Genomic DNA, 17,502 nt, shown 5'->3' on the forward strand with positions numbered 1-17,502 from the left:
TCTGAAAAACAATAACAACATACAATTTATATATTGTTTTTCAGTTTACAAATTGCTTTTAACAAATGAAATCAACTCAACAACATTTATGAAACACATTATGTAATATACTGTGTCAGGTGATGGGGAATATGAAATTTAAAAGCAATATAGCCTCTGTCCCTAAGGAGCTTACCACCTAATCGAGGTGGGGCAAACAAGTGTGTGACAAGGTAGAATGTAATGAAGACAAAGGAGAGGAGTCAGAAAAGGGATTCTCTGGAAATTTGAGAGAGAGAACTCCCAGCTGGGAAGAGCAAGGGAGGGTGTCATGTAGCAGGGAGCATCCCAGCTGAGCCTGAAGACAAGATGAGGATTTCAGTTCTGGGAGGGGTGAGAAGGTCCAGAAGCATCCAAAATGCAAAGCCAGGTCGGGGATGGCTAGCCTCCCCTGGGCTTCCTGGGGTTTCTCCCCGATGGTCATGGCCGACCAGGGGAGACGGAAAGACAGAGAAAACTCTTTCTTTCCAAGAGCATGATTTCCTCTCAAGTTGGCTGCTTCTCCACTCTCAGAACTGGTCCTCTGAGAGAGGTCTCCTGACTTGATTTAAAATTGCTTTTTTAAAAGACCAACAGAGATGTAGGCAGTCAGTGGTTATGGTTGTTGTTTTTTGTCACGTCCATCTCATTGTGACCCATATGGGCTTTCTTGGCAAAGATTCTGGAGTAGATTTCCATTTCCTTCTCCAGCAGATTTTACAGATGAGGAAACTGAGGCAAACAGGATTAAGTGAATGACTCACCCAGAATCCCACTCTAGTAAGTGTCTGAGGCCAGATCTGAATTCAGGAAGATGAATCTTTCCCATTCCGGACCTAATATTTTATCCACTGGATATATATAATTTGTGTATATAGTTATAGATAAAGACATATAGACATATATAATTGTGTATATAGATAGATATGAAAATCTAACTATCTGTTCTCACTATATCTATAATTTCTTCTCAAAGATTCCCAGGAGTGGTTCTGTGATGGTTTATTCAATTTCTTTCAGTGCCTATGATAAAGCTCATCCTAGGAGATCTGGTATTATTTAAAACAATCATATTTTTTCTCTTTACCTGACTTGGAATTCAAATCCTTTTTATCACATCTGCTCTGTCCTTTACCTGTATATTCTAATATATTATACATATTCAGATAAATATAGCACTTCTCCCACAAATAAAAAAAAGTCAATAGCTTTATTAATTTTATAATCTCCTATTCTCATTGCTTTATTTGAAATATTAATATTATTTTTATTTATTATTAAAATAATAGTTTTTATTTATCTTTATTCAACTTTATCAGAACCTGTCTATTTTAGCCACACTTTACTAACATAAGTAGAAATTTTAAGAGACAGAAAAAGTGCTGTTAAAGTCCTGAAAATAAAGAAATCAGGCATTCTTTACTTATTTCCTGAATAATCTTTGCTACTTAACCTCCTAATTTATTACAAATAATTCAAGATTTATCGAAATCTTCAATTTATTTTCAGCATTAAATCAAAGAACAGCATCCACTTGCTATCTGCTTCATTCGCAAAGTATTTTTCTTTAAATAGCACTGAGCTGGAAATGAGGAAACCAGACTCTACTCCCCAGCTCTGCCACTCACTATCTGTGGGCCTTTTTGGCAGAGTGCTTACCCTCAAGGGGACTCAAGTGTCTTCAAATATAAAATGAAGGTGTTGGATTATATTTAAGATCTCTTCCAGCTCTAACATCCTATGATAATGCTTAAAAGGATCAGCTGTGTATTAAAAACCATTCTTTTTTTTAAATAGCTTTTTATTGACAGAACATATGCATGGGTAATTTTTCAACACTGACCCCTTGCAAAACCTTCTGTTCCAATTTTTCCCCTCCTTCCCCCCACCTCTTTCCCCAGATGGCAGGCAGTCCCATACACGTTAAACATGTTAAAGTATATGTTAAATACAAGATATATATATGCATATTATACAGTTATCTTGTTGCACAAGAAAAATCGGATTTAGAAAGAAGGTAAAAATAACCTGGGAAGAAAAACAAAAATGCAAGCAAACAACAACAGAAAGAGTGCAAATGCTATGTTGTGGTCTACACTCATATCCCAGTGTTCTTTCACTGGATGTAGCTGAAAACCATTCTTTTTAAAACAAGAATGAATAGTTATAAAAAAAAATAATAGTAATTGTACTTACTGGAATAAAATAATATGTTGGAAACCTTTGGACTGCAGAACGGAATACACAGTGCCTGTATTTTTAAAAATGCAATATGTCATTTTACAAAGCTACTTTTCTTTTAGCCAACAATTTCATTTCTCTCTCTTGAGAAATATTAAAATTCCTTCATATTATTATAATAAAGGTTGAAGAAATATTATGGTTGTTAGAAATGAAAATTTAAAACTATTATTATTGTTCTTATGGAGTTTTTAGAGGTTAATTATATATATGAGATAATTAACTTGATGATAATAAATAATGGTTACCTGGAAAGGAACTTGGGAACTGGTGCTGAAACAATATCATATTGTCCTGGTGCAATATCAATTTTCTACAAAACATAAACATAGATTAACAATATTCTAATAATAATAACATAATTATAGTAGATTAAATTTTATAATATATAATAACATTCACACAAGTCTTAAAATTCTTTTTGTCATTTATAATCTTTTATCTCAAGATTATAATTCTTCTACAATTAATTTTCCATTTCAGCCATTTAAGAAAGTTGTGCTTAATTTTTTTCAAACTGCATTTTCAAAGATATCTAAACTACTGTTTCATGTCATTAATTATTCATATTTTTATCAGTTTAGGAATACCCTTCAATTCACATCAAAAGTCTCTACAGAATAGAAGAAAAGTCTCTAGATTGAAGGCTGAGAAAAGTTAAGTTATTTGACTGTTGCCATTTGCTAGAGGAGGGAGCTAAATCAGATTCTTCCTGGTTCAAAGCTCAGAAGTCTATCCCATATACTGTTTCTTTTTTATGGTTGTTCAATTAGAGTTTATCACATTTTATGAAATAATTGTGTCCCTGAGATCATAAAAGGGACATACATATATATCAAATTATTAGAAAATGAATACTTTAGGCATACTAAAGAGGCTATTATTAAAGAAATTCTATAGTAGGATTTCTTCTAAAGTTCAAAATTATCCTCTAAAGTGTTTTTTTCCCTCTTCTAAATCAGATTTTCAAATATGTGGGCCATATCTTCAGATATATGAGCATTGTCCATATATATGATTGACATTACATAGCTACTCTTTATAAAGTGATAATACATTTCTGACCCCAGATGTAGATTTTGCAGGAGCAATATGATCAAAGTAAATATAAATTAATTCAAAATTTTATTTTTAAAATTTTAATTTAATTTTAAAATTTCCTGGCTTAACATTTTCTTGATAATACAAACTCTAAAGAAACATTAGTTTGGGGTATAATTTAGAGCCAACCACTGATCTCTAAAGATAAAACCAGTGTTTATTCACATAGTCAGCAATTAAGTAAGACTTTTTAAATGAAGAATCATCAAAATGTCCTGATATATGGGCGAGGATTTTAGGAAACACTGCTAAAATTGATTAAAAAAAAAAAAAGATTGGAGCTCATTAAGAGCATCCAATACCTCTCCTCTTTTATTTGGCATTGGCTGCAAAAATGGTTTCTTTTCCTTCTTTTTCCATGGTTTGTTGAGTAGTCCAAAGTCTTATGATAGAGACCATTTCCCTATGCTTCATGGTTGCATTTTCAGTATATGCAGTCACACGATTAACTTCCTGCTTTGGTGTGGGATTTTCCATGATTTTCCACTTCTCCTGTAGAATTCTTCTTATCACAATTGTGCTTCCATAGTCCAATGATGATGAGGAATTGGGCAGTGTAAACCATGGAAACACTCCATCTCAGCTAATTAATGTTTCTAATCAGGTTTTACAGGCAGATACCCAGAGGTCTTGCCATAACTGGGAACCATAAATAAAGCATAGCAGAATTAGTTATTAACCTAGATAATTAATGAAGTAATGTTAATTGTGTTCACAGACCTCAGGGTCAATCATCACTTCTAAAATCACGTGGGGTTTATATGAATTCAGAAGAAGCCTTGTTGAAGAGGTGCTTTGGAATAATGTTTACCCAACAAATATTTATCTATTCAGCATCTACTTATTTAGGAAATGTACTGTGCTACATGCTGACAGAGATAAGACTTTATGTCTCTTTCTTCAAGAAGTTCATAATCTAGTAATCAAATAATTAATCCACAAGTATTTTTTATTTTAAAACAATTTTTAACATTTTTTAAATTTTATTTTTTAAATTAAAATTTTTTTTATTAAACCTTTTATTTTTCAAAACTTATGTGTGGATAATCTTCAACATTAGTCCTTGCAAAACTTTGAATCCACGAGTATTTATTTAATAAGATGCCTGCTAGGTGCCAGGTACTATGCTAGGGATATAAATAGGAAGAATCCTTAGCAGCAAGAATGATTACAGACGTGTCCCACTGGGTTTTACATTATGACATGTCAAATATTTTGTGTTTGTCTTTTGCTTTACTTGCTGTAAGGGAAATAAGATAAACATAAAAAGATGCAGAACAGAATGGCAACCTAGGGCTCAGGGAGGAGCTGAGAGAAGGGAGAAGTGGGTGGAAGACAGCAGGGAACAAGGAGGGATCCACAGAAAGTTAAGAAGCCATTCCAGAACTCAACCCTGGCTGGAGCTGGAAGTATCACCCACAGAGAAGTCTGTGTGACTCAAAGAGCTGAGTGCAGATCATTGAGGCATAAAATTAAATAAGAAATATTCATTCAGCAAATGGAAGTGTCTTAATGGTCTGATGACAATACCTAGAAGTTTTATTTAACATTAAGTGGTGAGATATGGAGAGGTCTAAGCCATGGCCCCATAGTTCAAGTGCCATTAAAGTAGGCCATTACTGAAGTGATTGCACACCAAGAAAAATTGTCTACACTACAGAGGAAACGTACTAAGCTTACAGAAGGAGAGAAGAATTTGTAGGAAGCAATACAGACTCAAATAATAAAAGGAGAATGAGTGGCTGAATGTTGCCCCTACCACATCACATTTATGAACTTACAAGGCAAAGAGAAAAGTCAGTTCTTCACAACCCTGAATTTCCATTAGTACACTCAATGTGACCTTGTGATGCTTTTTTTTTTTCTTTTTTTGACTCTAAGTCACCCATGCTGGAAGTGCTGCAGGCCGTCCCATGCTGCTAATGAGTGTGGAAGTTTGACTTTCTATGTTTCCGACTTGACCTAGTTTGTTTTTCCTTAGAAAGCTCCCAGGTCCAGGACTCATCATTTTGGTACTGGACACCCCATCACTATTGTCTATTAGAAATCCAAATCAAGTGATCCACCAGCCTTGGCTACCCAGGAGCAAGTATTATAGATTGTGCTACTTTGCTTGAAATGATGCTATTTCATATATTCTGTTTGTCATTTGCTTTTCTCCAATTTGTGTTAATAAAAAACCATACGCTCCCTGATCTAGATTCTCCAGTAACTACATAGGATGAAATCTGTTTAGAATGTGAAATCCTTGAGGGCCTCTTTGTGAATCTCACCACTTAGCACAGTTCCTGGCCCAAAGTAGGTGCTTAATAAATGTTTATTGATTGATCTGAGATTTAATTGGTCATGCTTATGAAAACTTCCTAAGTTATTATGAACCTGACTTTTTCAATTATGGATGGTTACTTTAACTCATTATTTCGTTTGAGTTCTGCTAACAAAGCCAAAATTGTTGATGCTATGTATGGAAAAAGAGACTGAGTTGAGTATCTAAAAGTTCTACCCCATGATATAGTACTTCAATATTTTAAGGCTCTGTGATTTTATCAATATGGTTATTCTTCCACCCAACACATATCTAATACATATCACCTAATACAAATCCCTTTAGGGTTTTTATATAGAAGTAGTGAAGCCATGATTAAAAAACTAAAAAAGAGTCCTGGTAGCTAACCCTTTGGTAAGGAGCCTCTAGGTATAGCTAAGAGGGTTCTCAGATCATAGAACTTGGACCTGCCAAAGGCTTCAGAGCACCAAATACAAGGCCCTGGGTGGGTGGGTGGGGGGAATACAGACCATAGATAAAGAACTTTTCTAAGTAAGTCTGCAGCCCTTGGGGATTTATGTATGGTTTGGTAGATTCAATTTTTATGTGAGTTTCATAAAACTGCTCTAGAGAACTCAGAGTCATCTTCAAAATCAAAATAAAACCTCAAACTATGGCTTTGGTGAAGGTCATTGATGGATCTATTGAGGAATGGCTTGAGTGTTAGATTTGGAATTAAAAAAAACTTAAGTTGAAATCCTACCTTAGATACTATCTTATGTGACCTTGGACCGCTTATTGTACCTCCTTTTAACCTCAGTTTAATCTTCCATAAGATGGCCATAATAAGAGTATCTATCTCATTGGGCTGTTGTAAGGATTAAATGAAATAAAGTAAGAAAAATGATTTGCAAATCTTTGAGCACCGCGAAAATTGTATGTCTATATACAGTGCATGTACACATATATGTATACGTATGTGTATATACTGTCAATACTGTTATGCATGTGTGTATATATACATATGTACATGTGTGTGTGTATATATAAATATAAATATAGGATGCTATTATATCATTCAAATATAGCTTTTAAAAAATCAGGAAAACACATAGTTATTTTACCTGATAAATTTTGACAAATGCTTTCTGAAAAATAAATTGAAACTGGATGCAGCTATTTGGTCTAGGGGAAAGACCACTGGTTCTACAGTCAGGGCATCAAGCAGGTGCTCAGAATTATGAATTAAGTCATTTGGGATGAGACCTTGACCTTCCTGAGATAATATTTATAAAGTGCTTCTCACACTGCCTGGTACATGGGAAGGGCTTAATACAGGTTTATTCCTTTTGTCTTTGCTTGTCAAGCCAGGCCTTCTTCCAGATTATATAGCCTATCTAGATAATTCTTTAAAAAGAAAGGAATAATAAGGGTGTTGTTAAAATCAGATTGATTAATACCAATAGAAATAATTTGGCATATAAAAGTAATTGTTTAAAAGGGTAATATTTTTCTTGTGTAGCAAGATAACTGTATAAATATGTATACATATATTGGATTTAACATATATTTTAACATATTTAACATGTATTAACAGATACCTGCTATCTAGGGGAGGAGGTGGAGGGAAGGAGGGGAAAAGTTGGAACAGAAGGTTTTGCAAGGGTCAATGTGGAAAAAGTACTCATGCACATGTTTTGGAAATAAAAAGCTATAATAAAAAAAATAAGAGGGTAAGTGTCTAAATTGTACTGAAGAGATTAAAGGGCCAGAAAGCCCTTTATATTATACAGAGATAAGAGAGTCTGGATCCTCCCATGATCAAAGTGGTTAGCAGGCTTCCCAGGGGAACCCCCCTAAGGGGAGATCATGACTGTACTTACAATAGATACTTCACTGCTTGACTTCTTTTGTAAAATTCCTTAATTATATTTTTATTCATGCCTTTTGTCCTTAATCACTAATTAATTCGCATTAATACTTTTGTCAATGCCTCTTTCACTTCTGAACATAGACCTCCCCACTTCTTTCCTCAGACAGTCACCCTGATAACAAAATTTGAAGCAGAAAAAATCAAAAGCTTGCTCTCTAAGGAACGTGATTTCCATGGAGACTGGCGAGGGCTCTGCCAGGGTCACCCGGAGACTCGCCCCCAGAGACGACGCAGGGATGGACCTTTACCTTATCTTTCAGACACAGGGTGGTGGGGCTTTGCCTTGGGGTGTCTTTGAATGAGTAAGAAGCCATTTGCTTGTTGACCAGCTGCACAAAGTCAGGAGGCATGTACTTGGGTGTGTCGGGCAGTGATGTGTCCCTTGTCAGCTCCACCAAAGACATTTTGCTCCGACCTTCATTTTTAAAATTGTAGGTAATGTTCACCGGGTTTAACTGGGATTCTTCAAGAAAGTCTCGCACTGTGTAGGTGCCTGGTATGGGAGTTTCCTGTTGAAAAGCAATGTGGATTCTGAGATCATTTTGTAGTTGCTTGTTATCTTTCTCATGAATGCTTTCATGGAATACTGTGATCTCACCCCAAAACTCTTGCTACAACTAGACTCTGAGGTAGCTGGCCCCTGGTAATTTTATTTCTGAAATGCTTGTAAAAAAGTTTTAGCAGGTCCAGTACTCCACCAAACCCCATTGTGACCGACAGGCTGGAAAGGGACTGGACATCCCCTCCATCCTGCCACCAGAAGGGCTAAGGACCTTCTGAATTTCCTCCCTCACGTGGGGGGAGATCGTCTACTTCACCCTGGGGATTGGGGGAGAGCTCTAAAATCATGGAGGGCTATTTTCAAGAGTCAGCTCCAAACGGACCTTCCGTACGGGGCCCTACCTGGTTCCCCTAGCTGGAAATGCTTTCCCCTTTCAGACTGGCTTCCATTTACTTTTTATACATCTTGTATGAGCCTCATTATTTACATTTTGTTTTCCCCTCCTTAAGGACCAGAACTGGTTTTGCTTTTATTTGTATTCTCAGCACTTTGCACAGCCCCTGGCTTATAGTAAACACTCAAGAAATGCTTATTGACTAATTCTACTTACTCCATAAGACAAATCCGCAAGATTCTCCATCTGCTCAGACTCAAATGTGTTACCCCTCCCTCCCCTTTCCACCTCTTTCTCAGGGATTATTAAAAACAACATTATTATTGCTGCATTATCTAGTAGAAGCTGGGGCTAGTTTTAGAGCAGAGAAGACCTACATTCAAAGCTCACCTCTAACCCTTACTAACTGTGATCATGGAGGAGGCACTTAAATTCACTAAGCCCCAAGTTGTGACCTATAGTCAACAAAATTACAGGTCCTTGATGTACTGAGATCTGATCCTGTAAAAAATGGCTAAAATAATCTGAAAAAATTATAAAGCTCAAACAAAAAGATACGAACAAAAAGGGCAAAATACTCTCTTATTAAAGACAACTTTCCTCTAGTTTGGGTTATATCATAGTCTGGAAGCATCATCTCAATATGTGGTAAAGCTAGTCTTTCCAAATTTGTTTTGCATTTGGAAGCCAGCGCTAAAATTAAGTTATCAAAATTCTCTTTCATGAAGTAAAGAAACTTACTAGTGGCCAATTCTTTGTTATTTTCCTTAGATATGGTTCTTCTAATCCTGCTGTTGTTGGAAACTTATCTTTTTAAAAATATATATACTTGCACAAATTAATGACAATATACAGCCCTAGTCTCTGTAATCTCTTTAGGCTTTGACCCCTAAAATCGTGTTGTCATCTCTCAAGGTCTTTCCCCATTTCCCTTCCTTCCTAACCCCCATGTCATACCTAAATGTGGGTGCCTCACTATAACCCATCCCTTCACCCTAGGTCCCCATCAAATCAGTCTGTTTTTATGTTCAGCACCTATAGGACATTACCACCAAGTTTCCAAACTTTCTGGGTTTTCCTCTGAATTTTGGGGAAGGAAAAGACTAAATAATGTCATCAAGGGATTTGTAGGAAGGAAATAGCAATGAAGGTAGCATGGAGGGTGTTCTGACTGAAATGGGAACTCTTTCACTACGTTTCTGGGATCCCAGGGTCTGCCATCTTCCTAGCCACCTGGTATCCCCAGGATACCAGTACCAGGATAACATTTTTGGATATAACAATGATTCCTAGAATCCTGCTGATTTGATTTACTTTTCAGAATTTTATGTGAAAATTAAATTTGTATTTCTAATTCCTATGGCTTTACTGAAATGAGTTTATAATATGATATAGATAATTCCTTCTTTCATGCAGTTTAATATAAAAAGAAAGAATAATAAAGAAAAATAGAAATATACATACTTTTAGTGTTGTTCGCCACCATGATTCTCTCTGATCTAGGGGTTCTTTTATTCTTACTTTCTAGTAATAAAAACAGATTAGTTACATATATGAATATGTAGATATGTATTTGAGTGATTACCTCAAATTATCTATAATTTATAAAATGTATTTAAACAGATTATTATTTTCATGAAAACAATAATCTTCCCAAAAGTACTTTTAATCTTTATACCAAAATCAACATTACATAAAAATTTTTTCCTTCAAAGAAGTATTTACTTACACTTTGCTCTGTATCTTAATTTTTCTTTTTGTTTTAAAATTTCCATTGGTAAAATGTTGGTAATTTACCTTGCCATTCTTTCTATGGCAAGGGCTGGATGGAAGGAAATCTTAACCATGAGGATGCTTTGGATTCTTAAGAAGAAAGCAGTTGTATAAACACAAGGTGGTATTATAATTATATTTATAGCTAAGAAATCATGGTATGAGCTAATAACAGCATATTAATCAACAACTTTACTAAGCATCTAGCATGTGCTAGATACTGCTACAAGATATAAAGGAGCTTACTACACAGTCAGGTAGACATAGGGCAAAATAGATATGAAGCAATATGGGGAGATCAGAAAAGGTTTCATGTAGAAGGTGACATTGGAACTGAGTCTTGAAGGGAGCTGGGGATTTTTAGACATGGAAGCCAGGAAAAAGTGAATTTAAAGTACAGGGAAGAAAGTCCCAGAGAAGGGATATGAGATGACATATATGATGAATACTAAGAAAACCAGTTTCGATCGACCCTAGCATATGTAAAGGATAGTAAAGTAAACAAAGCTGCAAAAAGTGGAGGCTAAACATTTATATTTGGCCTTTTATTTGATCTTATATTTCATCCTTAATGTAACAGGGAGTCACTGAGGTTTATTAAGTAGGGAATGACATGAACATACCTAGAGTTTAGGAGAATCTCTTTGGCAGCTATGTAGAGGATGGATTAGTGTGGGGACAGAGAGACTAATTACTGCAAAATCTATCAAGAGGTGATGGGATGACAAATACGGAAACAAGTTTAAAGTGATTGTACATGTATAACCTATATCAGATTGCTTACTGTCTTAGAGACGGGGGAAATTAAGAGAGGGAGGAAAGGAGGGGAAAAAAAATTTGGAATTCAAAATCTTAGAATAATGAATGTTAAAAACTACATTTACATGTAATTGAAAAAATAGAATAGTATTGTGGAAAAAAATAAATTTTAAAATTCATTTTAATTTAAATTTAAAAATTTTTAAATAAATTTTAAAAATTAAAAAAGAGTATTACTCAAATAGTAGTACTTAAATTAGAGAAAGGAATCCAAGTAAAAATATCTAGACATAAGTGATGGCATCTCATAAATGATTGGATATGAGGGGGGAGTGAGGATGAGTAATCAAGAATGACCAAGTTTGACAGGCTGGACAGGGAAGGAAGAATAGTATTGTTTTTGACAGAAACAGGGAAGGTAAGTAGGAGGATGAAGTTTTGGGGGAAAGACAATGAGTTTTGTTTTTTGTCTCAAGTCTGGGATATATATATATATATATGTCATCAATTTAGAGGTTACAATTAAACCCATAAGACCTGATGAGTTTACTGAGAGAGAGCATAGAGAATGAGAAGAGGTCCAGAATGGAGCCTTGAGATCAGGGGATGTGTTATAAAATGAGCTAACAAAGGAGATTGAGAAGGAATATTTATACAGACAGGAAGGGGGCCAAAAGAGAGAAGTATGAAAACCCAGAGAAGAGAAGAGTTTTCAGGAGGAGAGGGTGATCAACAGTGTTAAATGTTGCAGGAAAGTCATAGAGAATTAGGATTGGGAAAAGATTATCAGGTTTACGTAAAATTAAGAGATCACTGGCAAACAGAGCCAACATGTTGGAGGAGCAGAAAGTAATATTGTGAGCTCCCTACAAATTCTTCCTAACTAGAAACCAAATAGTGATGGAGAAATCTAAGAGAAAGACACAGTTAAGTCATTTTTCTAACTCTGATCATTACTGGGAGACAGAGAAGTCTGTAGATACTGGGGACATCTGGCCAAGCACCCTTGCACCCAGGGAAGGCCATGTCCCAGTAGAAGAGGATGTCCTAGACCCATACCAGATCTCATTTCCTAACCACTGGTGTCCCCCAGAGTCTGTCCTGCATCTTCTTCTTTCCCTTCCTCTATATTACTTCATCTGGGGAATCTCATCAGCTCCCATGCATTCAATTAATTACCATCTCTATGCTGATGATTCTCAAGTTTACCCATTCTGCCCCACCCTATATTCTGACCTCCAATCTAGCATCTCCAAAAACTAGATATCCAGTAGACATCTTAAAACTCCACAAATACAAAATAAAGCCATCTTTCCTTCCATACTCTTACCACCATCACCTTCCCTATTACTGTAGAAGGTAACAGCATCCTCCAGTTCTGCAGGATCACAGTCCAGTTATCCTCCCCAGTTCCTGACTCCCTCTCACTTCCCACCAATCTGTTCCCAAGTCTCACAATTTCCATCATCTCTTGGATGCACCCCCTTTGACCCTGCCAGCACCCTCGTGCAGGCCTTTATCATCTCATACGTAGACTATTGCAATGGCTTACTGGTAGGTCCACTTGTTTCCACTTATTCAGCTGCTTTTTCTAAAATGCAATTCTGAACATGTCACCCTTCTACTAGATGAACTCCATTGGGTCTCCATCAACTCCACGACCAAATATGCCATCCTGCTTGGCAAAGTCCTCACAATCTAGCGCCTTCCTACCTTTCCAAATTTCCCAATATACTCCCTGAGACACGCCCTTCAACCCAGTGATGCTGGCCTTTTGGCTGTAGAACCAAGAGGTGAACCGCACTGCTGGTGCATTTTCTCTGGCTGTTCCTTCATGAATGAAATGCTCTTCCCTTCTCATCTCTGCCTGCTGGCTTCCTTGATTCCCTTCAAGTCCTACTAAAACCCTGCTTTCTAAAGGAAGCCTTTCCCAGCCTGTTATTCTAATGCCTTTCCTCTTAATTATCTGCTATTTATCCTTGACTATACATATTGGCTTCCTTGTGATCATCCCCATTGGATGTGAGATCCTTAAAGGCAGAGGTTGTCTTGTGTCTCTTTTTGTACCCCCAGTGCTTAGCACAATGCCTGACACATAGTAGGGTAGGCACTTAATATTCACTGAAAATAAACAACAAAGAAAATTGAATCTCATTATTAAAAAAAATTTTTTTCATAGTGATGAAGATGTTTAAGATACAAACACAGAAGACCAAAACATCTAAAAGTAAACCAAATGAAAAACCATGGTTTGGCCAACTTAATTAGAATTCTAAGTAGAGTGCTAAAAACCAAAAAACACAAAACACCTAAAAATCTTTTTTTATCAATAAATACTAAAGGAAAAAACTGGAAAATAAATCTATAGAAGAAAAAATGAAAAGGGAATTTTATAGCATGGCACAAGACACAAAACATTGCTAAAACAACAAAATTTCTGAAAATTAGAATGGACAAAATTGAAGCTAATTAATCAATGAAATAATAAGAAATAATAAAACAAAGTCAAAAGGCTACAAATATAGAAGAAAATGTAAGGTGTTTCATATTTAAAACTTATCTGTACAACAGATTTGAGAGAAAAAAATGCAATAATCATTGGACTATCTAAAAATCACCAGCAAAAAAAGTGCTAAAGTATTATATTTCAATAAATCTTAAAAGAGAACTGCCTTGATCTCTTAGAAACAGAATAATGTGGAAAGATAAAGAATCCTTGGTCACCTCCTAAAAGAAACCCCAAATTGAAAATTTCTAAGAACAGTGTACCCAAAATCAGAAGCTTCCAGGTCAAAGATAAAAATGCTGCTAATAGCCAAAAAGACAGAATTCAAAAACCAAGGTTCCAGCCAAGATCACACGTGATTTAGTAACCACAACTATAAAGGATCAGTGAGCTTGGAATATAATATTCTAGAAGGCCAAAGATATGAGCTGAGCTTAGACTTCCAAGCACGCCTGATTAACAAGGCCAGAGCTATATACTATATATTATATCTGAAGTTTAACTGGAAGAGTCAAGAGAAACATAAAAAAAGTAACCAATGATAATGTTATGAATGATAAATTAAATAAGTATAAATGGTTTGAACTCTTTTGTTGTTATTGTTGGAGGGCAGCTGGAGTTAAGTGACTTGCCTAGGGCTACACAGGTAGTAAGTATTTGAAGTTGCATTTGAACACAGGTCCTACTGACTTCAGGGCTTGTGCTCTATCCAATGATTTGAATTCAAATGTGGAGAAATGATGCACGTGGCTCCTCTGAACCTATCAGTTATCAGAGAACACAAGGGAAGCCTAAGCAGACAAGGTCTAAGAAAGGTTCTGTTATTTTTTGATGATTTTAAGAGAAGAAAAAGAGAAGAAAAGGAATATATAAGGGGGGAAGAGAAAGGAAGGTTAGAGAAAATTATCTCACACAATCAGGATGCACAAGTAGACACCTATACACACAGGGAGGAAGATGTGGGAAGGAGCAGCTAAAATTTGAACCTCATTCTCATCTGAACTGGTCGAGAGAAAAATATACACATGTACACAGAGTTGGGTATAGAAATGCATTTCATTAACAGAGAAATAGAAAGTGAAGGAGGAGGTAGTGGATGGGAGAATAGATTAAGGGAAGGATGAGTCCTGAGCATAACAAATTCTAATTAAAGAGGCACAAATAATATTTATAGCTTGTTCTGAGATGACATAAGGATGGAAATCTAAGTGAGTGCCCATCAGTTGATGAAGGGCTAAACAGCTTGTGGTACATAAATGTGAGGGAATATTATTGATCTGTAAGAAATGATGAAGAGGATAGTTTCAGAGAACTTAGAAAGGCTTGCATGAACATGTGCAGAGCAAAGTGAACAGAATGAGAACAATTTATACAATGACAATAAGGTAAAGAGAAACATCTTTGAAAGAATTAGAGGCTCTGATCAGCATAATTAATGATCAGTCATGAACATTTTGTCCACCTCCTGATAGATCAGATGAAGGATTCAGAGTGCAGAATAAGATAAAATTGTTTTTTTTAAACATGGCTATTGTGGAAATTAGGGCAGTTAGGCGGCACAGTGGACAGATCACTGAGCTTGGAATCAGTAAGATTCATCTTCCTAAGTTCAAGTCTGGACTCAGACACTTATTAGCTATGTGACCCTGGGCAAGTCACTTCATCCAGTTTGCCTCAGTTTCCTCATCTGTAAAATGAGCTGGAAAAGGAAATTACCAACCACTCTAGGATCTTTGCCAAGAAAACCCTAAATGGGGTCACAAAGAGAGAAGTGACTGAAAATGACTGAAAAACATCTATTTTATCCATCTATCTATGGCAGCTGATGCCTCTGGATAAAGGGAGGGTTAGTCATGTAACCTCTGGAAAAAAAAAAAAAAAGGATCCACTGAATTCACTGGAGAAGGAAATGGCAAACCACTCCAATATCTTTGCCAAAAAAACTTCCAAAAATAGGGTCAAAAAGGGTGAGACATAACTGAAATGGTGGTTGACTATAATAATATGAACATTTGTTTTGCTTTAACATTAAAATATATTTTTAAAATAGATTTTTTTTTTTTTATTCTCATATGTCTGTGGATGTGGATGTGTGTGGGTGGGTGCGGGGAACACAGGTTGGGTAGGAGAAATAGATATCTGCTTGTTGAAAAAAAATTTTTTTTTTTTTTTAAAGAGTGCTCATAGGTAAATTTGGAGAATAGTTTGCATTAAATAATGAAGTCTAAAGCCAGACTACAAAAAAGAATGATGAATGAATGAAGGAAGTGCAGACAGAGATAGCTACATAATTTGTAGGTTCTGGGGGGAAAATATGATAAAAGGAAAAACTGACTGGATCAGGAAAGTCAGGCCACTCATATTCTGGTGCTGGCTGGCTTCTGAAAATAACAAACTTTATAATCAGCCATGCCTTCTGTGAGCGTAAACTTCCTTGTCTATAAAATGGGAACATTACCTATCCTGAAAGTCAGTATGAAGCTTATATAACAAAATGTGCCCAAATATATTGTCTTGCAAACTATAAAGAGCCATACATATGAAAGGCATCATTGTTAATTTTCCTCATTTTATTAAACAGAATTTAAGAGTTTTGTTTAAGAATTTGATACAAGATTCCTTAATTGTTTATTTAGTACCTCACATTTTTCCTTACTCATCCTTTCATTCTGACTTTTCCTTCCCTATTTTTAAGCTTATCATTCTTTTTGCTTTCATCCAAATGAATGTAAGCAAGAAACATTTCTTTCTCACTGCCAGCTTATGGGGATTTCGTTATGGAGGCTAGGAAAAGACATCATCAGTAGAAGATCCCTAATAATAGACAGAAAAGAGAAGAAAGAATTCAGTTTGGCTTCCTGACCCTCAGTTCTCATCAAATAAAGGAATTGATTAGATGTCTTTCAAGTCCCTTCTAGCTTCGTGAGCCATGATCCCTTGAGAACAGAAGAAATGGAATGAAAACTAATCATCTACACATACCCTTTATTCCCTGATGTTTCCTATTCCCCCTCCATCATTTTTTCTGTATATACTAAGAACAGCATGATAATAGCAGATACAGGTTCAAATTTTGACTTGAAGACACAGCAGTTATGTGGTGTTGAGCAAATCACTTAATATCCCTGATACTTGGGAGAGAGAGAGAGAGAGAGAGAGAGAGAGAGAGAAAGAGAGAGAGAGATTTATAGATACACATCTATAATATATAATATACAGATAGACACACATGTATCTGTATCTATCTCTATGGGAGAGCTCAGGTGAGTAAAGTAACATTAAATGTTTTCTAATTCAAGTTTTGTCATTGCTATAGCTACTCTTTGCATGTTCCTTGTCATTATTTTTAGATATGTGGCCAATGATAGAGTAAGAAATTACAAAGAGAAGTAGAGGTAAGGGTGAAGTTGGAGGATAAGATAATTTTTTTTTTAATTGAAAGAATTCACCAAGAATTCACTTCTTTAAATTGTGGGCACATTTCCCTGACAAACTTAATCTGTCCAGTTTCTGAATTAAGAAAATAGAATTACGAGTGAGATCTCAAATATATCTCACTCAACATAGGTTTGGGTTTGGGTTTCTTTCTTTCTTTTTTGCCTTTTTGTGAATTATACCAACAGTGATATATCATAACTGTATCAATCGCGTTACAATTGAAATATTAATAAGTTCTAGTGTTGTGTGGGTGCGTGTGGGGGTGAGAGAAAGAAGATATATCAAACCACAGAATATCAAAATAATTATCATGATAACCATGTAGTTACTATACAACACATACAAATATAAGATACAAATCTACTATACAGTAGATTTGTATATTCTTAGAGGGTAGTTTTATTGTGCTGGGACTCCTATTGTGGTGCTAGTTCAGAATATGGTACTTTTCATCATTTGCCATCTTACAGGTTTTTATTCCAACAACAAATTACTAGGATGTAAACACCCTGTTATGAGTTCACAGTTCACATTTTGACAATGTGTTAGGGCTTAGAAAGTGTTTTCCTCC

General features: G+C 35.6%; 1 protein-coding gene across 3 annotated transcripts in view; it reads right to left on the bottom strand.

The window, feature by feature from the left end:
- Window positions 1-17,502, bottom strand: part of STPG4 (sperm-tail PG-rich repeat containing 4) — a 46,044-nt gene that overhangs the window by 25,332 nt on the left and 3,210 nt on the right. For all 3 annotated transcript variants that reach the window (XM_012540924.3, XM_003759156.4, XM_031950442.1), the window contains exons 3-6: window positions 9,920-9,979; window positions 7,808-8,068; window positions 2,508-2,572; window positions 2,215-2,269 (exon numbers count right to left, since the gene is read on the bottom strand). In XM_012540924.3, the coding sequence (XP_012396378.1) occupies window positions 2,215-2,269; window positions 2,508-2,572; window positions 7,808-8,068; window positions 9,920-9,979 (441 nt within the window). The remainder of the gene's footprint in view (window positions 1-2,214; window positions 2,270-2,507; window positions 2,573-7,807; window positions 8,069-9,919; window positions 9,980-17,502) is intronic.

Source organism: Sarcophilus harrisii, chromosome 2, assembly GCF_902635505.1.
Source record: "Sarcophilus harrisii chromosome 2, mSarHar1.11, whole genome shotgun sequence".
NCBI lineage: Eukaryota > Metazoa > Chordata > Mammalia > Dasyuromorphia > Dasyuridae > Sarcophilus > Sarcophilus harrisii.